This window comes from Ammospiza nelsoni, chromosome Z, assembly GCF_027579445.1.
Source record: "Ammospiza nelsoni isolate bAmmNel1 chromosome Z, bAmmNel1.pri, whole genome shotgun sequence".
NCBI lineage: Eukaryota > Metazoa > Chordata > Aves > Passeriformes > Passerellidae > Ammospiza > Ammospiza nelsoni.
The window spans coordinates 15,761,825-15,785,821 of record NC_080669.1 but is presented as its reverse complement, the minus strand read 5'-3'; the positions used below and the strand labels follow the sequence as shown (position 1 = coordinate 15,785,821).

The 23,997-nt window shown below is 40.1% G+C and overlaps 2 protein-coding genes across 3 annotated transcripts in view; both read right to left on the bottom strand.

Moving 5' to 3' along the window:
- Positions 1-12,298, bottom strand: part of PGGT1B (protein geranylgeranyltransferase type I subunit beta) — a 37,453-nt gene extending 25,155 nt beyond the window's left edge. Inside the window, 2 exon segments of the mRNA XM_059492473.1 lie at positions 7,029-7,147; positions 11,943-12,298. Of these exon segments, the coding sequence (XP_059348456.1) occupies positions 7,029-7,147; positions 11,943-12,076 (253 nt within the window). The 5' untranslated portion in view covers positions 12,077-12,298.
- Positions 12,299-12,322: 24 nt separating this feature from the next.
- CCDC112 (coiled-coil domain containing 112) overlaps positions 12,323-23,997 on the bottom strand; it is a 29,520-nt gene continuing 17,845 nt past the window's right edge. The window contains exons 1-10 of one of the 2 annotated variants that reach the window (XM_059492471.1): positions 20,995-21,042; positions 20,542-20,657; positions 19,252-19,373; positions 17,565-17,654; positions 16,225-16,300; positions 15,253-15,643; positions 14,053-14,460; positions 13,216-13,311; positions 12,595-12,713; positions 12,323-12,516 (exon numbers count right to left, since the gene is read on the bottom strand). In XM_059492471.1, coding sequence (XP_059348454.1) covers positions 12,486-12,516; positions 12,595-12,713; positions 13,216-13,311; positions 14,053-14,460; positions 15,253-15,643; positions 16,225-16,300; positions 17,565-17,654; positions 19,252-19,373; positions 20,542-20,657; positions 20,995-21,042 — 1,497 coding nt within the window. In that variant the 3' untranslated portion in view covers positions 12,323-12,485. Of the gene's footprint in view, positions 12,517-12,594; positions 12,714-13,215; positions 13,312-14,052; positions 14,461-15,252; positions 15,644-16,224; positions 16,301-17,564; positions 17,655-19,251; positions 19,374-20,541; positions 20,658-20,994; positions 21,043-23,997 lie in introns of those variants that run through there. The other variant, XM_059492472.1, reaches the window with a different exon arrangement.

Here is a 23,997-nt window from a genome sequence, read left to right as displayed (position 1 = left end):
CCACAGCTCAGTCAAAAGTACTTCTTAATGATTCTACACATGTAACAAAAGCAACTTCAGCCTGCTTAAAAGCTGGTGTGCCATAGTCTGATCCACACAGAGGAAACAAAAAGACAAAAATAATATCTGTTTCATTTTATTATAATATAAACATTCTTAGCAGAGAACATTTGTCTATTCACTTGCAGAGTCAAAAACTTGCATTTTATGTCACCTCAGCCTCTGGAAAGCATAAAAAATTAAATGAGTCTTAAAGACTAATCTAAGGTCCCAAAGAACACTGCCCAAAAAGGCATCAAAATTTCAAAAATTACACAATGTGAACAAATCAGTAAGAGAAGACCTAGAATTCTTGCCCAGTAAGTTCCAGATTTCCTAGGTGACATCGTGGGAGTGGGGGAAAATCACATTCACGTTCATTTTCAGTAAAAATGAACCTGTGTCTTAAGTGCTTAAGCAAACTAGAACCTCACTTTGAAATGATACTGGTAGGGAAACCCTTTACCTAGAAAAGAGATATTATGCTACTAACACAGCTATTCTGGCCTACTGCAAAGGACACATGCTACAATTAAGACAGCTCTGCAGCTGAACCAGAACTCAGCTGACAGCTGCTAGATGGAACGATTCATCCCAGAAATACCAATCCCCATCACTGGCCTTTTGGAGTGTAGCTTATAATTCATTATCAAGGTAGAAATGGCAGCATGAAACCCAAGCTTGTGTGCTGTTACTGGGTCAGCCTGATCCCCTTCTGAGTTCACAGATGCTATACAAATAGATTAAAGTACATTAATGAAATCATGATGCATTACTCCCTTTAGATGTTCAATTTTCATGTAGTATTTCAAAACCGTTCTTCTACTACTGTACTTTTATCAACTAGAAAACCGCATTCACAATTTTAAAATTGGGATTTTTAACTGAATTACTAAGAATATAAAAATCTATTTTGACACTTTTTGTCAGTACTTCTCATCTCCCACTCCAAACTTCATACACCGGCTCCTAGGAAAAAGAGAAGACCAGCATGCCCTTTTAGGAAAACTTTAGGGCAAACTTTGCAGGGAATTTGATCATCTCCTCCCTTAAATGCATTAATGTGCTTGCAATAGATGCTTCCTAGACCTTCCTAGACTATTACAAGGGAGTTGCTAAATCTCTAGTCACAGCACATGAAGTAAAAAATAGAGTTTTGAGTTGATAAAGGAAGCATTAAAACAGGAAGTGAAAACAGCTTGTTTTTAACCACATGACTCTGGAACACTGATGTAGCGTCTCAAAATGGTTTTTTAGCATCCTGTGAGCATACTAGTTGAAAATCAAGTGAAAACCAAAGGCAAGTTACAGGAAATTACTGTCTTTCAGTTCATGAAAGAAACTTTACAAAGTGAAATTTCATCTTCTGTAAAGTTGGCTTTACTATTTTATTGCAATTTACTTGTACTTCTTGTTTTATGTAATAGCTTAGTATTGCTAATCACTCTTCACTTTCCTGAACCAAAAATGGGCTATCAGAAACAGAATTAAAAACGAACTAGAAACAAATTAAAAGGCTGTGATCGCAGCCCATGTCCCTTGGGGAAAAACTGCTGGAGTGGCCAGTTCAGCTGCAGCAGAGTTTGCTGTGCCCCATCTCCGCCGCAGCTGAGAAATGGTTCCACCTGGTGTTCACTTCCACCACCAGCCTTGCTCAGCCACCTCCTCCTACAGGAGCTTAAGGCAGAGCAAAAAGTAACAAGTACTTCATAAACTGATGTGTGACCATTTGTGGTGGTTTGAAAAAACACACCTGGAAAAACGTTTCACGTTTGACAACTAAAGAAAATGGACCCTTTTCCAAAACCAAGAGACTCCAATGTCTAAATCAAGAGCTGAAACTTTCCTGTGAATAAAAAGATGTTACTTATGTGTCCTTAAACCAGAAAGTCCTTAAGATATGTAAAAGAGCTTCAAGTGATGACCACAGACAACTTATCCTGTGAGCTCTTTTTTTACAGACAGGGAATTTTTGTTATTTAAATTTTATGGAATTTGTTATTTATATTGCATGGAAGAATTGATAAACTTTTACCACTAATTTTTAACATTCAGATTATCCATACATTCCTCTGGCTGCAAGACTAGTCTCCTTTTGCTAACTACAGGAGTTTACACACATTACTAAAATAATATATTTAAAAAATCACAGCTTTAATCATGATTCAGTCCATACATCCAGATAAAAGTAAGCATAAGCTCTTCTCACTGAACTAGAGCTTGTAATTGCCCCTGTAAATCAAAGCACTAGAGGATGTCACTAAATGCAAAGTTCCATTCTCTAAAATGCCCATTATACATCTAGATAAACATTTCAAATGCAGCCATAAAAGCAAGTCGTGCTGGAACAAAATTTGCATTTTTGCTCAAGAAACTCATGATCAGAAAGCTCACATGTATTGATGATTTCAAAAAAGTCATTGTCATTTTATACATTTTTTTCAGTACTGCCACATAAGAAGAAAGAATCATTCATACAAATCTGAATTTAGACTTTGATAGAAGTAAGTTTTAGGTCTGTCATTTATCATACTGGTTTTCAGTGTAGTATCCATGGGTCCTGGGGATTCAGACCAATAAATAACATATGTTTTGTTATTCCTTTTGGTTCCATTTTTTTAGTACAGCAAAGCTAGTGAAGCATCCAGCTGTCAAAAAGTACAATTTTCTTCCTTCTCCCATAATGGGCTGGCACTGGCGCTCCCAATCAACACAGTTCACCAATACAACACAAAGCTAACCTTCTGTGAGATAAAGAAATGCGTGTTTTTCTGCCACTGCAGCAAGCTCTCAAGCAGGGTCAAACAAATGCCACTGTTCCTATGGGGGAGGATGGTAGATGAATATGGCCAAGCAGTGTGCTTCCACTGTGTAATTAGATTACTTGAGTACAAAGTTCTGTATTCACTCTCTTTTAAAAGTGCTGAACTGGCCCTGAATGTGACTTGCAAGAAACTGGAATATATCTTTCTTAAATTGTATGAGTTGCACTTAGTTAGTTAAAATAAACTTGAAATAGCTCTGTCAAGGAGCTGCACTATGAGAGGAAAAACTAAAACACTGACATGATCTTAAGAACAAGCAACTAGCTAAAAGAGGGTGCTTTGTCAACCCTTTCCCAATTTCACTAACACTTCAAAAAGTAGCGTTTTAATCTAACAATGTATCATTTCGGCAAGGCTTGTAAAAGAACATTACCCTCCACAAAACTAAAAAAGAAAAAAGCACTTTTTAAGATTTCAACTTCTTTCTAAGAAGAAACATAGTTAGGTCTTCTTGCAGCAACCACACAAAGAAAACAAAACCACAGTAGCTATGCACCTAAGTAAAGCATTCACTAAAAGGGAAGGAAAGGTAACAATGGCCAAAATCAAAGATAAAGCCAAACTATTTAGCATGAGTTACAGAAGATGGGGATCCTTCAAACAAGCAGAAGGCAGCAGTAAGTGGAAGCATTCAGCTAAGTATGTGTTTCTGTGTGAGGCTCAGTTTGCACATGTGATGTGTTGCCATTCCCTCCTAATTAGAAGTGGTATTGAGCCAGCTTCTGGAAGAGTTGAGCTAAACTTATGGTACCAAAAAGACATTTTCTGTTTGAATCACAGCTACAATAAACCCACAGAAGAATATAGTCTATCTTGACAGATTCTAATCTTCAACTTCCTCAAGTGCATTTTGATTAGGCTGACAGAGCATATGTTTGCCTTCTTACTCACTAGATCAAGATCTCAACATTAGTGTGCTTTAGTTTCAAAACTACAAACCTCTGAAGTGAAGCTGTCATTAGCCATCAGACATACTACATACCAGTAAATGCAAACATGTCACTTAAGGCTATCACAGGATATTGCGAGACTTTATCTAAGAAGCGCTCTAAACCACCAAATTCTGAATTTTCTAGCAGGTTCTGTAACACTCTGCTGTAGTGGGTTGACTCCAACCAGCAGCTGAGGCAAGAAAACAGAGAGTTGAAGAGAAGACTCAGAGAGTGAGACAGAGACAGTTTGATAGGTGAAGTAGAAGTTGTGGGTGCACAGCAAAGCAAAGTAGGAATTCATTTACTACTTCCCATCAGCTGGGCAGGTATACAGTCACTTCCCAGAAAGCAGGGCCTCAGCAAGTGTATGGGTTACTCAGGAAGACAAATGCCAGAACCATGAATATTGCCCTCTTTCTCCTTCTCTTACCAAGTTTTTAATTTTTTTTTTTTTTTCTGAAAATGATGCTAGATGCTATGGAGTGTCCCTCTGGATGGTCCTGAGGTCAGCCTGGGTCAGCTGCCCTGGCTGTGTCCCCTGCGGTATCTGCCATTGGAAAAGGAGTGCAGAGGAGGCAAAAAGAGCTAGCCCTGACTAGCACTGCTCAGCAATAGCTGAAAGACTAAAACACTCTTTTGGTACCAGGCTCGGAACACAGCAGATTAGAGGCTACTGTAAAAAAAATTAATTCTAGCCCAGCCAGTGCACCCACTATAACAGTTATTGATAAAAACAAACAGATACTAAGTTTGTGGAGCACCAACTACTCTGTCTCCCATCCACTGGAAAGAAGACTCTAAGGCAGCAGTAGTTCTCAAAATAATATGAATTTACCCTCTTAAAAAATGCTTTAAATAAAAATCAAGTTAAGTGCTGTGCATAAAGAAACCTTTGGTGGGACAAACATGAAAAGCAAAGAAATTTATTTTCTAATAAGAATTACAGGAATTCTCTTTTTGACTGATACCAAATTTTAGAAATTCTACCACTGATGCAATTTTTATAAATCAATATTCCAGGGAAAGAGACATTTATCAGAATGCATGAAAAAATTGCTGCAATAGAATGTTTCTTTAAAAGTAAAACATTGTGCTTTCTTGGTTTTGGTTTTCTTTTTTTTTAGATCCGGGCTCTTAAACTAGAGATGCACAAGCACTTTGAAACCAAAAACTTCAGTGCTGTAGCCTACCACAGTTTAGCCACTTCTCCAAAGAGGCCGAAAGAGGGAGTAGGAGCTCTGCTGCTGGGAGGCTGCCAATTAGCAAGCATTGCACGCACTCAGGATTATAAACCAGAGAGCCGATACATTTTACTGGAAGTAGACATTACCAGAGTGTAGGTGTTGTTCTTCACATTTAGTCATTCAGTATCTAGCCTGCTGCTATCAGCATCATTTACATTTTGCACTTTCTATTGCACATTTTGTCCAACAGAAAAAGGAAAAACAAATGACGCTGAAGTTTTAGTGGTCAAGTGACCAGATAAGAGCAGTGTTATTACCAAAAGCACAGGAAGAACAAGAGTTATTACAGTATGATACAAAAACACAGAATTGAAGGGCAGCTTGTTCTTCTAGTGAAAAGCAGATTTATTACTTGGAAAGCACAGAGCGCACTGCCAAAAGTGCCCTCCCCAAAACTCCTCTCAGTTTTGAGGGGATGATTGCTAGAAAAGAAGGAGCACATCTCTGCCAAACTGTCAGCCTGCACGTCTGCACATTTATATTTTTACTGCCCTCCCTAGGAGGCTCCAGACAATGGCAATATTCTAAACACTGAATCCCCAGAGGATTACTGCATACTATCAAAGACAAACAACCAAACAGAAATGCCTGTTCTAATCTCTCCTCATGCAAACTTCCCTCTTCTTTTGGAATTAAATCCTGAAGACTGGTATAAAAGTCACAAAGTGAGCAACTCCTAAAAACAAAGCATGTACACTGGGGAAAGATTTCTTAACAGTAAGGCACAGGAACCTTCTAATCATTAAAAAACTTCGTAGGATTTTTTATATAATCCAAATTCCTATTTTTCAAAAATCAATCCTGGAAGGCAATACGAGAAACAACAAATCCATCAAAACTAGTTCCTGTGGTGGATCGGATGGTTTCTATATCTCCAGAGTAATAAAAAGGATTTTTTTTATTACTGTAAAAATAAAGCATCAGCAGTCCTGACTTCCATATGCTTATTTCATAAAACTAATTATAGAGACCTAATTTGTTGTATTTAGAGACCCTGTTTGTTGTATATAATTAGAATAAATAACAGAAGGAAACACTGAATTTTCTGCCTATATCCATCCAAAGTACACGGATGGATGGATGAATGATTTCACAGACATGCAACTGGAGAGACCAGCAGCCTGGAGCCATGCCCACAGCAGCATTTAACACGCCAGCCCCTTCTGTCACAGAGCAGCGGTGCCGCACCTCATGTCCCTCCCTCCTTCGCAGCCCTCGCAGTGCTGACAGCCATTCCCCTGGGCGGCCGCACAAAAATCTGCCAACAACAACTAGCCCACAGGAACAGCACCTCCCTAACCTCTGTCCAACCACCAGGAAAGGGACATTCCTGCAAGTTCTCTTGCCAGCTTTTCTGCTATGCACCTGCCATTCTGAGGACAGCTGGGATTCAGCAGCAGCATTATTCCTTCTCAAAACCTAGGGTAAATTCAACCTTCACAGATCTAAGGAACATCAGGCAGGGACTGCGTTATTCCTTTTTGCTTCTTACTCTTACACCTCCAAATCTCCAAAAGCAGTTGTAAAAAACCACACCTATGCTCACAGCTCCTGGCATTGAAGTGGAAGTCAATATAATCACTATTACACTTGTAATACTTTTAAAACAAATGCATTTCTTTTAGAAGCAGGTGAAAAGCATGTGAAACATTCCTCTGAAATATCTAAAGGTGTGTATATATATATATATATATATATATATATATATATATATATATATATATATATATATATATATATAAATAACTTTATTATACTATTTTATACTGGCTGATCTTGAAATTAATTTCAGCTTTTTCTAGCTTTATGACTTGTGAGGGATCTATACGCAAGATCTGCTAAACATCACTACCTGAAATTATCAGGACTGTACTTCAGGAAGGTCAACCTTGTATTTTATAAAAACAAGAGTCATCCACTATTCCCCAAGTAAAAAGCAAAAGTAAAAATGTTAATATCAATTTAAAAAAAACTAAAAACTCACTCACTGTCTTCTGTGGGAAGGACCTGCAGGGAATAAATCCATTCTATTATATCATCTTTGTTCACCACATCTAAGGAATCCAACATATCCAGACCAGAGAGTGCGAAAAATGCAATTGTCAACCTAAAAGAAAAAGATAAGACTTACACTTCCCACCATAAATATCATGGGGAAATTAACAATCGGTTGCAGCAACAGACACATCTATGAATTCTCAGCCTTTGATAGTGGTGCAACACAGAGCCTAGCTTAGAATACATGAAAGTCATCTACTGGACAAAATAATGTTCTTTGTATTGAAAACATTTCTCTGCCTCATCAAGGTTTTTCACATAAGCTGTCCCTCCTTTTATATAATAATGATATGTCAATTAAAAATTTATGTAAGGGGCTGTTTACCCAAAAGAAAACCCCAACAAAACAACCCACTAAGAAGTAAACTAGGTTATGATATTAACATATGGAGCACTAGTTCTCTGTGAAGAATTCTTACATGAACAATTCCCTAAACATGCATTAGGCAGATATGCAAGGTAACCCTTAACCATAGTAAGCTGCCTCTTATTGTGCCTCAAACCCAATTTCACATGTCAATGTCAAACAGCAAAGCCTACTTTGTAAGCAAGCAATGCATAAATAGGCATATAGAATGAATTAACATCTAGAGGTACTTATTTCTGGTCCCTGGGTGTAAAGCAGCCTAGATGACTACCTCACTTAAACATCTAAAATTAAGCATGTCACATTCAAGTATCCCACAGAGCAGTGGAGTAGCTAGCATGCTGAATGTCCTTCTTTCCTACAACTTGTTTTCTTCCATGAATGTGTGCTATCATACCTGCTAATTAACACCTTCTTTACTGGGCTTGTTTTAACTCAAACCATTGCGGCCACCGGTGGCATGGCCCTCCAGCAGTGCATTACTCACTCTGACAGAGCACCAAAGCAACAGCACTGGGTTAGGAACTTGGGAGCACTCAGTGTGAGAGAAAACGCTCTTGTAATGGTACCTTGGATGTTGTGACTCACTGAAATTAGCTGGATGTTTATTTTGCCACCCACACTTGTCTGACCCTTCCAGAAATTCTTGCTCTCCATACACCAGATAAGATGATGGATTGTGAAACAACTGCTACACAAGCAGAAACCAAAATTCAGTATGCAAAGGAAAGCCAACAGTTAATACCAACTTTCCTTACAAGATTAAGCTGTAATTAGTATTTACCGCACAAACTGGTGAGCCACCTTCGCCAGAGGTTGGCACCTCTGAGGAGACAGATGTGGACAGGAGCCGCCACAGCCACTTAATGTCTGCATGAGGTTCTGCATCAGAACCACAAACAGTAAGACCATGTGAGTCAGCCCAAAGCACACATGCAAAGGAATTATTCTAATTAAAACACAGCAGCCAAATGGCAACACAGCAGATGTTAATCTCAATACAGTGGCACAACCTCCTAAGGTGACTTTCCTACCAGCAGGCTAGTAAAATATGTATATTTACTGTCATTATTTCAAATAAATTTTGAGTAGAGAAAACCAGAAAAAGTATGTTGCACACAAAAGTATTCTATGTAGAACAAGAGTATATTTTAACCCTTCTGATGACTAAGAAATTGTTTTTCAAAGTGTAAAATGAACACTTCAAGGCTTATATCAACTTTTCCCATCGATCAGATTTCTGTTTAACCCAGAATTTGACCCTGGGTAATAAATAACTAACAACAACAACAAAAAAATCACTACTTTTATTTTAAAAAAACAAGGAATTTACTGTTCAGCTACAATAAACTATTTCTTTGAAACACTGCCTGTATGTTCTGATTTTCATGAACACTGACAATCTTTTACTAGAGCTATTAAAAATACATTTTCACTCCATCTTACCCAGCTAAGTTACTTCCAATGAGGCACAAACATGCCAACATCCACACTAGAAACTGCTGCAAAGTCCAAAACCACAAGGCTATACATACAGCACAGACAGCAAATCTCATCTACAGTTGAAAATGCATGTGTCAGATATATGAACTTAAAAAGTAGTTTTCAGTATAGTTAGGGTTCAGCTCATTTATTCAGAGTTGACTGTCTGTCTCCAGCTTTACTGAAGAACAGCCTGTAGTGTGATGGAATCTATTTACGGTAGGCAAGAGTGTCTGGCAGCACTTGTCATACACAGGTTGCAATACAGCTGTTTAGGTACTGCATCTTTTCTCCATACGCTATCCTCCCTCACAGAAAATTAACAGACATATGTCCTAGCAAAAGCAACTCTTAGCAGCACCTCAGGTGACAGACACATGCCAAGAAGTGTAAAACTCTATCTATAGCCATTTCCACAGAGGATGGCCACCAGGACACTCTGGACGCCCAATTTCAGACCCCTTTGTCTTCAAGCGAGGACAAAGACTACAGTTTTACAGAAGAATTCAAAAAGCATTGGAAGTGACAAATTTGAGAAACTGATTGTGCTACAAGGAGCACCGGGAAGTACCAGAATCTTAAAGACTTCAGAGACCAGAAAGTTGCATTTTCCTGCAAAACCTCACAGTGCTGACAATCAACGTGTATGAAACACCATCAATCAGAATGTTTAAAAACTACTCTTGCGGCAGCTACTGTTGCATGTGAGTAACTACAGATAAAAATAATTGCAAAGGGTTTTGAGGCAAGAAGTTGAGTAGAGAACATTAAATGAATTTTCTTTAATCTCCGTTATTGTTTGACAATCGACAGCTTAAGCTGGAATGCACCATCACAGTGAGGAAAATTCCTCTACCATCCTTGTCCGGTGACAACAAACAGAGTTTTCTACTGCAGTGCAGTGAAAAAAAAATCTGACAAATTACTTTATTTATTTATTTAACACATCTCTCTTTAATTTAGTTGAGTTTTAGTTGAGTTTCAAAATAGAACAACTCCAATTCAGGAACAGGGGAAATATAAATAAAAGGGTAACAGCATTTCTTTCTGCAGCTGAATCAGCTCCAGAGGTTTGCTGAATTCAGTGACCTTGAACTTGGCAAGAAGGGAAACTTAATACCTTTGAAATCAAGCTGAAAATTATGCATTTGTGGTTCAATCTCCCAATTAGAATCTGTCAACAGACAGGTGTGCAGCCCTGCAGAACATGTCTACATTGTCAAGGGCCTCTGGAGATCATTGGTCCCACTTTTAGAACACAGGGCCTCAGAGGAGATGACCCAGGATCCTGAGAAGCCACATCCTCAAATGTGATTCCATCACTTCAATAGGCAAGCTTTTTACGGTTAACTCTTCCAACAGTGAAGGACATTTCTTCTACAGCCACACAATTCTCCCCCAAGTACCTCATTCCCACAGCCTCCTGCCCTGTCACCACGATCCCTTGCCAACAGCACACCTCCATCTTTCTTTGGAAGTAGTTTCCCACCCATGGAAGACTGTGATTAGATCCCTCCTTATCTAGGCTGAAGACATCCCATTTCTTTAACTCTTTTCAAATGTCAGTGGGGCTAAGGTAAGCTATTTGTGTTATTGCTCTAGTACCTCTGCATGCTGTGGTCATTTTAAGGCCTATACACAGTTAGGCATAGAATGCCTAGACTTCCCCTTGCTGTCACCTACAACAAATGAGAAAGCAGACGGAAACACCGACTAATTTTTAATGAATAAATGATCTACAGCTCTGCAATCAAAATGTCACAAAATTACAGAATAGCTGGGGTTGGAAAGCACCTCTGGAGATCATCTCATACAACCCCCTTCTCCTAATGCAGGTTTACCCAGAGCAGTTTTTACAGGATTGTGTCCAGGCAGGTTTTGAATATCTCCAAGAAAAAAACTCCACAAACGCCCTGGGCAGTCTGTTTCAGTGATCAGCCTGATGCTGTTACCCTCCTTCAGTAGGAGGAAGTTTTTCTCCACAGAGATGGACCTTCCTGTGTTTCTGTCTGCTGCCCTTTGCCCTGTCACAGGGATCACTTAGAGAGTCTGGCCCCATGCTCTCAGCACCCACCCTTTAACATACTTGAACGCATTGGTAAGACCCTCTCTCAGTCATCCCTTTGTGAGGCTGAACAGGTCCCGCTCACCCAACCTTTCCTCACAGGACAGATGCTCCAGCCCCTTAACCATCTTCTAAGCCTTCTGCTGGCCCTTCTCCAGTAGTTCCACTTCTAACTTTTCAGTATAAAGTTATATTATTTCACACACAGCTCAGCACTACCTGTTCTAGTCCTTACATGTTTATGCCAGGTGTTTGTGCTCTCAACCAAAATAAAGCAGGATGACCTGATCAAAGCCATGGAGCTTGCTGCGCAGACATTATAAAGTGGAAAAGAATTTTACTATTTTATTGGCTGAATAAGATTATCAAACCATTTACTTGTCTCCAATATTTTACCAAGTGCAGCTTGATAATCACAATACAGTATTCTTATACTTCCGATGTAAGAATATCAAATAAAGACATTCTGAAGCCATTAAAGGAACAAATGCTGCTCCATTCAAAGTGAGGAACATATTTCACTAGTATTTTCTCTTTTATACTAGGTAACGAAGACTTAAAAATACTTGTTACATGAAGAGGAGTCTCCTGCGTGCCGAAGCTTAGGTGATTTATTTTAAAATGGCTTTCAGGGCAGATTAAGAGAGTGAAGCACTAGATTTAAAACAGATTAGAAGGATCAACAAGTCTTCCCTCGTGGATGTCAAGCAGTTTACGCGAGCGGTGACTACACTTCTACACTAACACGTATTTTTTGGGAGCCGTCTGCTGGTGGTCAGATTTATAGGGATGTTTTTCCTCCCGGCCGGGGGACACGGCAGCGCTCCGGGAGAGGCTCCCCGGCACCGCGACCGCCCGGCGGGAGGGGAGCGCGGCCGGGCCGGGCCGGGCCGAGCCGGGCGGACACGGCGGCGCCCGTCCCGCTGCTACCTGCTGGTCTCCAGGGACGAGTAGCGCTCGGGCAGGATCTGCAGGCACCGCTGGAAGAAGCGCACGTGCCGCTCCCGCAGGAAGTCCAGCCGCTCCGGCTCCCCCGGGCACGGCGCCGCCGCCGCCATCTCCATCTCGCCGCTGCTGCCCGCGCCCGGCGCGCCCGGATCGCGTCAGCCGCGGCGCCCGCCCCGGGGCGGGGAAACGGAAGGGGGAAGCAGGAGGAAAGGGAAGGGGAAGGGAAAGGAAGGGCAGGGGGGAAAGGGAACGGGGGAACGGGGAGGGGAAAGGGAAGGGACGCCTCAGTGCACTGCGGCGGGGGCCGGCGTGGCCACCCCACGCTTAAGGGGCCGCCACAACCAGCTGCGGGGAAAACGCGCTTTTAATGCCAAGGGACATCACAGCCGGCCGGTCTGGCAGCCGGCGTGTCAAACGCGACACTCGCAAAAGACAGAGGTAATGCACGCCATGGGTCCGGCCGGCTCTGTGCCGGAAAGTGCCGGCTGCTGCTCCGTACTGCGGCTGGGACGGGCTGGTGCGCAGCTAGGACCCTCCTCTCCAGGCTGGGACAGCTCTGACAAGAAAACAGAAAGGCTTAAAATATAAAAGTGCACTTGTGTCATGCTGCACATCCATCGGTCCCCCTCCTCACCTCTGAGAAACACGCAACAGCGGTTCTGCAGCTGCTGGTGCCATCTCTTGACTGCGTTCCTCCCAGCCCTTGGAAGGTCTGTTCAACCTGGATCGGTCTCTGGTCACCCGAACCTCGACCTCAGAGTGAAACAAACAATCAAAAATAATTAGCCTCTTTCGTTCTTCACAAATGGAGTTTCATGACGCTCATTGGGTCTTCACTGTAGAAGACAGTGACACTGCTTGCTCACATTAAATTTTAGTAATTTAAAAGGTTAAACTCTTTTTAAACCCAGTATATGCAAAATGCTTCTGGGAGACAGCCTATTTATTTAAGTAATGGTAGAAAACTATATGAAAAATGAAAGCCACCACCCATATTGGGATCACTTTTATAGGCCTTACCCAGTGAAATACTACTGTGAGAGACATAAATTGTAGGAACTTTTCCCCATTTTTTTTAAACAGGAATAACTATGCCTACTGCAATTCTGTCTACTGATAACAAGGCATGACTTTTTGTTTTCCTTTATCAACTAGTTAAATAGTTTAAAACAATTGCCTTTCATATCAATGAAAAGAAAGTCTGCTTAAACCACCGAGCTGCACACATCTCTGGTTAAAACAAACAAAAAGTTACCTTCTCTCTTAACTTTGCCAATCTTTTTTCTTTTTCCTGTTTCTCTATTTCTTTAGTGTGTTTCTGTAGAACCCTTAGCTCCAGTTTATGTAGATCCTGAAACATAATGAGTGAAAAAGCAAACTTTTCTTCCTTAGTAAGACAAATTATGTAAAAATATAGATGCAGCCTTTTCACAGCTTTTTTGGTTTTATTTTTGGTTGGTTTTATGTTTGTTTTTGTTTTGAAATTATTGTAATAGCAAAAAATGAGGTTTCACTAGGTAGTTACATGCTATAGATTGTCTTGCACAAACAAATTATATAAAAGTAGTATAAAAAGAAAGAAATAAAAAAGTAGTAGTTCATACTCTGTTTATAAAACTTCAGTATGAATGCTGACAATAATACCAACTTTCCAGTAATTGCATTTACATTGATATGGGATCTGACTTTGCCTAACAGATACTGAAACCTGCAGGATATTGCAACAACTCTTTCTACCTCCCACCTGAATAGAGCACTCAGGTCCTCTGAAGTCTTCTTAGGCAGCACAGCCCAAGCAGTTTTTCTCAAAAAAATTATTTAGTGAAGAAATAAAAGCACTTCTGTATCGATAAAGAAATATGATCTTGAGTAATCTTGTAGAATTCAATACCTATTGCAGAAAAGGAGCATCTTTGTCTAAAATCAAGTTTCATACTCTTTATCTGCAATAGATGCTGTTATTTGTAATGAATCAAAAATGGATTTAGATGAATAGTACTTGGACTTTAAAACCTATTTAACAGGTTATATTGTAGTAGGACATATCAAATTTAAAACAACGACATGCAAAAATGGAGGTGAAATTACGCACATGCTCTTGAAACTTAGAAATTTCTTCTGCAGCAATTTTCTTCCTTCCCTCCTTTTCAGCCTCCTCTTTCTTCTGATTTTCAAGCTTTTCAAGTTCCTCCTTTACTTTTTTTTGCAAGGTATTCCTTTCCAACACTAACTTCACGTGACTTTGGCTCTCTTTTTGCTGCTTTTTCTCTTTGTCTTCTAGTTTTAGTTGGGATGCTTGATCTATTGCAAATGCTACTACTTTCTGTTTCTTCCAGACTTCAACTGCAGCATGTTTTCTTTTTCTTTCTTCTTCTGCTTTTTGCTTCTGAGCTTCTTCACGCTGCAGCCATCTTTCCTTCAGCATTTTTTCTAATTTCTCTTTTTCCTTCAAGTTTCTTTCTTTTTCTTGCTGCTGCTTTTCTTTCCACTTTTTAATTGACTGCAAGAGACCATAAGAAAAAAATCCAAAGTTTCATGAAAATTTTACATATTCACATGGATTCAATCTGATGAAGACATTTGTTCCAAGAACACAAAATATGCACATAGGAATTAAAAGTCTATAGAAGGCAAAACCTAAAACCAAGAAGCACCTATATGTGTTTCCTCTCTTTTTTCCCCCCTATTTTGTGGATTACACAAGCAGGTTCAACATATGTCTGCTAAAACAGTTACAGCAATCGTAATAACTTCGGGTAGTTTTGAATGTTGATGCAATATGCTTTTTTAATGCAAATGTATCTCAGTTCTTGCTTTCTTTCCATTTAACCCACTGTTTTATAGTAGTTCTTATGTCAGTATGCCTTTTATTACTTAGATAGTTCTTGAGGGAATCATAATTCTGCGTGTCAGTCTGTCTTAGGTGTATTGCTTATACAGTGGGACACACATTCCTAGAGACAAATATAACAGGAAGACAGGATCAGTAACTGCTCTGGGCTTGGCACCCAGCTTGCACGATCACTGACTTCAAAAGCATTTCTAATATACTTTGGCAATACAACAGGCCACTTCTCTGCGTTGTTAGGTCTTTGCCTATTTGTAATTATTTATTAGAACAAGTACTTTGGCAGGTTGGGGATGATAAAGACCTCAGTTGTATACCATCAACTGTAGCAGAAATCTGCCTAGCACTACAACCAGAGAGGCAGATATAAAAACAAGAGATTATGCCTTTGAAAAATAAGTACATTTTCTGAAATCTTCAAAAGCCTTAGAGGGCTTATTTTACCTCTTTCTTTCTTTCATGTAAAATTACATATTCTTGATACCATTTGTCATGCTGTTCTATATCTTCTTTTGTTCTTCCGCTGAGATACTCAAGGGCTTCATCCATGTAAGACAGCCTTCCTCTGTATTTTGTCCGTATTTTCAGAAAATGTTGATGATCATACTCATCCCAGCCTCCTTGCCGCCCCCCTGTTCGCTGAAGAAATTTTTCAAACTCTATTACTTCTTCGGGTAGATGATTTTCCAGTGTTTTATCAACTGTGATCCTGGCTGATGGTAATTTCCAAACTTTTTCTGCTGTTGAGCTCCCTAATGCCCACAGTTCCACCTTTCTCTCAAAGAGACTGAGCTCATTAATGACAGCTTTTTCCTCTTTCAAAAGCTGTTCATATCTGAAAAGAGACAAACACTGAAATGTAAGAAAAAAAATCCTGTATTCATTGTCCATTCACCAAAAATGAATTTTGGAATTGTTCAAGGCCACACAAGAGCTATTCTTCAAAGATTAAGAACTGGAGTGGTAACAGCACAGTTGTAATGATCCAGTAATAAAGCCCTACAAAATGAGAATTAAGTTACCCTTTTACTGAAAGAACACATTTATGGCATGCATACAATTAACTCAATCCCCTCCTGACACCAGTAGAAAGAAAAATAAACTCCCAAAACCCGATTAGAAAACAGAACAGCAACAAAAAAACCCCCCACAATCTAATCTCTTCTACAGCCTCTCTAAAAAGCTTATTCATAGGCAAATTGTTGTTATGCTGGAATGCTGCAATAGCTGTATAAACAACCTCTCTAAAAGTCAGTTTATCAAGATGCTAACTCTGACAGGTTGTACTTTGATTTACATATCTCAGGAATCACTACCAAAAGAGTAAATCATAAGAACAGTTTGCTAGATTAATGCAAAGATTTCATTGTCTTACAACAGCCCTTTTTCTAGTAGCTGAAGCACGTATAAACATACATTTGCCTCTGTTCCTCTTTAAAAGCATTGATTGCATTTTCTATTTCTTCCATCATTTCCTTGATCTTGTCAACAACTAAAAAAGGAAAAGAAGAAAAAAAGCATATAAGCACTATCCAGAAATGCAAGACTTGTAGAGACTTTCAGGACACATATCTCATTGTACAAAAAACCATGCATTTCCATCTCAAACAGCCTTAAAAGACAAATTCTTATTTATCCAAAAGGTGTGTTTATGAAAGGACTTAGCTAACCAGATGCAAATGCCAATATAAATGTTTATTTCCCTTAAAGAAGTCTCACCTTGACTAACCTTCAACTGATGCCCAAACTAAGACAGACTTATCCTAGAGTTCCACTTTTTTCTTATAGCAATGCAGTTAATGACTTAAGCACACTCAACTCTGGTTTATTCCACATTACAGCAATCCTTTTAACCTGCAGGTAACTACTTTTACGAAGCTGACAAAGAAACATCAGTGTAAGACTTTGTCCTGTACTGTCAGCATGCTGTAGTCCTGACTTAAGATGGTAATACAGCTGTGCAGAGAAAATATATTTTGCAGTGAAAGAAAATCCACCCATTAGATTAGATTATATTATTAGACTAAAGTCTCTTTTAAATCAGCCCAGCATCTCTATGGGCACGCTGAATGCAGTTCAACTAACCTGTATTTTGGTAAAGTTATAGAAACTAAATCTAATTTTTCATCTTTCATGCCTCAGTACCTTAACTGACAGTTTAAGTAGATAATGATTTTTTTTTTAATAGATAAAGCACTGAATAAATGAAATGGGATGCATTTTATCTAGCATCAGAAAGTCCTCAGCTAGTAGGAGGCCCTCAACCTGAGATTCACAAAAGGTAGTATGTACCACACGACATGGTTCTTTCAGAACCTGTTTCCCAAAAGCTTTAAAACATCCGAACTGAACAAACTGCTGCAGCATTTTCTGTGGAATATTCCAGTCTACATTTCAAACCAGTGGCTAGAAATTAATTCCCTGTAGAACCTACTCTGTGACCTCTTACCAGATCAAAGAGAATTACATGGTAGTAGAATATCAGGTTTATTTTGCATAAGGCAAATGGTACAGATAGGAAATTGGGCTTTTAACAACCTCAAGGAACAAACGTACACCACTTGTAAGACAAGTAATTTGCTGTTTCCACATAGAACTGCAGAGTCTTTTATGATTTCTAGGTTTAGTCTTCCCTTTCCAGATTCCTGCAACATCTTGAAGACTGGAGGAGAATCCCAAGTCTGCAGGAGAAAGGTATCTATGCAAGAAACCTGTCTGTAGAGGAAAATGTTTTTAAACCTGTCATCTTGACTTACACTCTGGTGTAGGCTTCACATCTTTCAATTGCTGCTGAAGTTTCTTCACGTTGTTTTGTATTTTTGATAGTTGCTGCAGGATTTTAGCTTCTGTTAAATAAAGTAAGATGCCGACAGTTGACAGTTTCTTTGTGCATTGTATTCAGTAAAAGAACAACAGCAGTGAAGTGTCCAAAATAAACTAGGGGTTTCTTCTAAGCAGGGACACAAATTCTTTTTGATGATAAGAAACTGCCACAGTACTAAGCATTTCAACTGATATTGCATGTAGCTGACCATGTGGTCCATGTTAGCTCCCTACACAGCATCAGCAGATTTTAAAATTAGTAGCTCCTGTTTCTAAAGGGGAACTTGGAGAATACTGCCTATGCAGGTGATAGTTCTAGAGTTCTGAGGCAGACTTTGACCTAGGCTTCAAAACACCCATTTATGAAGAGAAAACAAACATTGAAGTGTATATGAATGCACTACTTCAACAAGGTTCATTTATTCGTTGGGTTAAATAGCGAAGAATCAATGCTTTCATGTGCTCCAAGCATGTGTGCACTTGTTTGTATAGCCAAGTTACCACTTGGCTCCTTGTGAATCCATACATACACTGCTGAAGAGGATGAAATTCTGGCTACATCTTAGATACTAAGGACCTTTATCGTCTATCCCAAAAGATTTGCATTAAGGAAAGTGCAAGTTCCTGCTGAGACCACAGAAAATCTTACAGTATACAGATTATGCTGAAAGACCTCAACACAGTACAATGGGAATTTGGGGGAGGGAGGGGCGGGGGGTTGTACACTTTTGTATCTTTTAGGATATACTCCTTCACATCTGACATGTAGTGCTCTCATCACTGTCCTCTTTATTATCTCATAGCATCATTTCCATCCATATGTCATGCTCCCTTCTTACTCATGGAAAAAATTTCTGAACTTATTAGCTTAGTCATTCCTCAAAAAATGTACACTTCTTAAGGACTGCAAGATGTAAAGGACATTCTAAGATTCCTTAAATAAAAGGCGCACATCAGAACACACGCAAATTTGTAAGAAAGTATACTTTTAATTGTTTCTACATTCCTTTACTTTCTTCAACTCATTTTGATCTGTATCAGATAGCATAGCATGATTTATGGGATTATTGTTGAAAGAATTCAAGTACTGTGAGTAAAGGGAGTAACTTTTTTTTCTTGAACTATACTATAGTGTCTAAGTGGAACAGATACTGTAGGACAGACTGTCTACAATCTCACAGTACTATCTGAAGTAGGAATATTCATTGCCCAAAAACTCAAAAAATGCAAACACAGAACAGTTTAAAGGGGTATTTAAAGGCAACAATCAGTGTGTGAATGTTGAAGTAAGAATATTTTTACTGTACCTTAGCTGGACACACAAATATACACACAATATACACACAAAATTGATTCCAAGTTTCTTGAACAGTACCTTTCCACCACAGTGGTTTTACACTGAAGATTAAAAGATAACAGTTAGTAACATATGAGGCCCAAAATGTTTATGCTTCTGAATTTTGCAGTGAACTGTTTCTAATCACATGGTGAAATACCACACTTACCAGTATCCATCTTCTATCTAAACTGATCCCTCCGTATTACTGATTTTTAAACCATTTACAAAAACAACATAATATTTTAAAAAAAGCAAATAAACCCAAATAAAACCTCACTTACTTTCCATTTTCCTGCTGACAGTCATGCTGTGTTCCAGTTCCTCAAGTAATCTGTATTCTACCCTGGAATCACTCTTCCTGTTATAAAGGTGTCCAGTTTTGTCTTTTTTTATATTTGCAAGCCTAGGAAAAAAGGGTGCCTTTCTCAGTAACACTCAGCAAAGCCCCAAGATTTTCCAAGGTGAGTGGGCAGGCTGTGTTAACAGGACTGTCTTAGATTTGGTACAAATCCCTGGTTTGTTCTACAACTGTTTTCAAGGAAAGTATTTCTGCAGCTATAAGACTACACACCACAGTAACCCAAGAACTTTAACAAGAAATTAACAAGGAAATCACCTCAGTGATTTCCTTGCATGCATCGGTTTACACACTGAAATTTTATGTGCATGCATTCTCTCTGGGAGCCTTGCCAGACTGTTCCCTGGGAAGTGCAGGCAGACAGGCTGTATTAATGCAGTGGCACACCTAGATGGAGCCCCAGCACAGACAACATCACAGAGGGACGCTGAGCCACAGTTAAATGGCATGCCTTGCTTCAAGCGGCTTAGGAACATCTACATTACCCAGTGGTCAAATTCTCAACCACAATCCAGGATCCAGGGTAATCAAGGTGAACTCGATCCAGACACACAGTGTAAAACACCGGTGTGAGACTTAAGTGCCCTGTTAAATCAGGATTCACAACTGCAAAACTCTCCTTCAGTCAGATGGCTACATTAGCTACTCCCCAGAAAGCTCATCTGTTCCAGAAGAAAACTCCCTGTTCTTTCAGCTGCCAGTGCAGTTGTCATCAGCACTTGATCAAGATGTGGGGAAGCAGGTTTAAATCATTTCTGTGCCTGGGATGTCTTGAACCCTTGTTTTTCAAAACCGTGGCCTACATATTCTAGATGAAGTCTTTCAATCTTCTGCAGTTGCTGCAGTTCCCCTTTTGTCAGCATATCTTAAGGGCTTTAGGTCTTTACAGGGTAAGCACAGCTAAGTAGGAAGACTGAGAACTCAATTGTGCCTCACACATTTCCTTTTCTGGTGCACCTGAGAGCATCAATTTGAACTAAAGTCTTACTACACCACTGGCATAAGTCCAAATAGTAATTCAAACAACAGGGCATTTTGGAGCTCATAAGCCTATCCTGAGATACTGTAATAACCACAATAATTTGAACTCCTGAAAAGGATACCTTTAGCCTAAAGATTTCATTATCATACATTCTTACTTTGAACCTCGAGTTAATAATGATACCTCCAGAACAGAATAAAAAACATACTTATGATAAACTGTTTAACTTACTGAGCTTTTAGCTTTTCTGCAGTTCTTATGAATTCAACTTTCTTAGCTCGTTCAGCTTTGATCTTCCAGCTCTGAACCTGTCGGCCAGCACCTGCAGTACTGGAACAGCTCTCATTCTGTAGATAACAAAATCAATTGTTATTAACAACCTTTTTTTTTATTGTTTGTTGTTTGTTTGTTTGTTTGTTTTTTAATGCTCGGTACTTTCAAGCAGACAACACCACAGTGCAGAGCTCGATTTCCATTGGCGCGATTCAGGTAAATTTAAGCGGCCGGGGCACGAAGGTGGAGTGAGGAGTATGACACGCCCGCACACACCAATGCACTGTTCAACAGAGAAACGCCGAGTCCGCCACACCGAAGGGCTGTCTCAGGCCAGCCCCACACACCCGCGCAGCCCGGGGCTCCTCCGGAGGCGCGGCCCCGCCAGGCCGGGGTGCCAGCGGCCTTTACCTGCAGCCGCCCGGCTGCCGCCGCCAGCGCCGGGGCCAGCGCGGCCATGTTACCGCCGGCCCGCCCAGGGGAGGGGCTGCCGTGCCTCTCGCTGCCGCCATTAACTCCTTCCTTCCTTCTTCCCTTCCCGGGGTGCCCTTGCCGGGCCTGGTCTATGTTCCAAGGCTCGTAGGGATTGCTTCCTTCAGGAACACTGGGATAGGCCCTCATTAGCCTGTCAGAATGTGGAGAGTTCCACATGATTCAATGAATTCTTGGGGGCGGGCTCTGAAGATCTTGTTTCTCACTCTTGTATGCAGGTCAGACTTTCAAATGAATGGTCATTTAACATTTCTGTGGAACAGAAGTAATTATTTATCCAGTGGTTTTCCTGCCCCAGACGCTTTAGGAACCGGTGTTTCCCTGGCTGCAGGACACAAATGCCCTCACAGATGCTGCTCAAAGGACTATGCTGAAGATGTTGTATTGTCTAATTGATGTTCTTAAGAGCACTTTCCAGATACATTTTCCTCTTTGTATTTTATGACTATACTTGTTCTCTTGGTATTTGCTGAATAGAAATTAAAAAGTAAAGGTGAACATTTCAAAGCCTGGAAGTATTTTTCAGCATAAAATAAAGAGTGTTGTTCTCACAAATTGCTATCTGAAAAGCTTGTAAAAGTAGTCTCTTAGCAGTGTTTCAAAGTCCTCTTTGCCTTGGCCTTCACTATTGGGTGTAAGAGAAAAAAGTAAGTTATGTTAGCATTTGCTTTCTTTTGGTGATTGTCAGCCCTTCCAAGTTTCCTGTTGCTGTGAGCAGCAAATTGGTCACTTGTTGGGGACGGCTCTGCAGAAAGCACCTTTTTCCAGAAAATGCTTTAATAAGGTGTTTCCACTCATAGTGGAAATCAGGTACTGCTCAGTAGTTCATCAGTTTCTGGCTGCTCCAATCTTTATGACTATTTTACTTTACTTGTGCGTTACTCAGAATCCTGAGGACTTTGCAGAGTTGTTCTTGAAACCATATGAGGGGATATTTCAGGTGTCGGAACATAGTTAGATTTGGTTACTTCTGGCTTTGGACAGCAGGGACTTGAACATCAAGTTGCAACGCTGGTATAAAACTGAACCCTGGCTTTCAGCTGTGCCAGGGCATTATTCATTCTTTCTGTGGAGAAAACTTCATTTCATCCAGGATATGCCTGCTGTGGGTTCACCTTGACTGGGCACCAGGGCTCCACAAAGATGCTTCACCACTTGCTCTGCTCAGCAGGACAGGGGAAGAAAATGAGATGAAAAGCTCAATTGGTTGAGATCAAGGCAAAGGCCACATTGAGAAGCAAGGAGATCCATTCTCTAATTGCTCTTAGCAGGTGATGTCCAGCTACTTCCTGGGACTACGGCCCCAGTACATGTAGCAGTTGCTTTAGAAGACAAACACCTTAATAATAAAAATTCAGCACCCCTTGGCTTTTGTTTTTACACATCATATGGTATGGAATGTCGCTCTGGTCAGCTAGGGCCATCTGTCCCAGCTGTGTCTCCCTTCCCTGCCTCTTGCACACTCTAGACCTGCTGGTCTTTGAGGGAGGTGTTGGAGAGACAGCCCTGATGTCACCAGAGGCCAGGCCTTTGTGGCTACAAACACAAAGCACAGCTGTTTGGATGTTAACTCCACCTCAGCCAGACCAAATACAATGCCACAACTCTTGGATGGCCGGTTTGCCAAACAGGTAAACAGATAATCTGAATCCAGAAGAAGCAATCCAGATAATTATGTAATAATTTCCTTCTGACCTCTACCACATTATTTTTCGGCTTAGCTTGGTGTTTGAAGTCAATGAATCCCTGACTTCTCTGTGCGTTTTGCTTCATAAAATCTTCCAAGATTTGGCAGAAAAAAAGGCATGGAAATACACCAAGGAAAAAAAATAAAGTTGTTAACATTTAAAGGAATAGAGTACACATAAAACAGGGAAAAAAGCCAATAACAGAAAAAAAATCCTAGAAGATGCAATGCCAACAGTCAAACAATTGGTCGTGGTCACCTTATTTATGGCAGAGGCCTCATATGTCACAGCATTGATTCAGCAGTATCTGTCATTTTCTGAAATCCTTTGAGCCAAATAGAGAGACAGGACTGCACCAGAACTTAATATTGCTATCCATGAGATTCTTGAGGAAACCACCTGTTTAACCTCAAAGTGTAAGCATCCCCATAAGAAACACTTCTATATGTTTCTCTTCAGATACCTACCCCCCTCTCCCCCCCGCTTTATATTGAGACCTCAACTGGGATGCATTAGGGCAATTACAGAAAAGACAGACACTGTAACAGAAGTGAACTGGAATTAGTTTAAAAGAGTAAATTAATAATCAGAAGAAACTGAAGCCTTTAACCCTCTGAATGCAACTATCCACTTATGAAGGCACTCATAAAATTGTCTAGTTATCCCATACCATAAAAGCACCCTGTTGCTGCTACCAGGGGCTTTCCCTGTATTTTTATTTGTGGAAGAAAATGTATATGAGTGCTGAAAAAAAAAGCTGTTGAAGATACATGGGTGATAAATGCTAATTCAGGGAAACTAATAACGGACTGGGGGCATGGGGTGGATTAGCAGAATATGGAGGACAGCTGCACCTGCAGTAAGTGCAGCAGCACAGTTGTGAGTAAGGATCAAGGTTCTGCACTATGAAGGCAGAATGCTTTCATCTCTTCAGCTTCTGTCCACCAGGTGTCATCTGAGAAACACGATAGCTACTGAAGGCTTAGCTTTTGGGTTGTTGGGTTTTTGTTGGGGGTTTTTTTGTTTGTTTGTTTTTGTTTTCAGTTTTTTTTAAAGAAACCAACAGCAAGCTTTTAGTGTCTGTAGACAGCAGAGCCTGCATTCAGCACTTTGGCTGTCTCTATCCCTCTTTATGGTATGATATGGCCCCATATTGATTCCATCAGTTTCCTGTTATTTGATGAGGACTGAGTGCTCATCACTTTTTCCTGCAAGTCCTGACTTGGAGACCTGG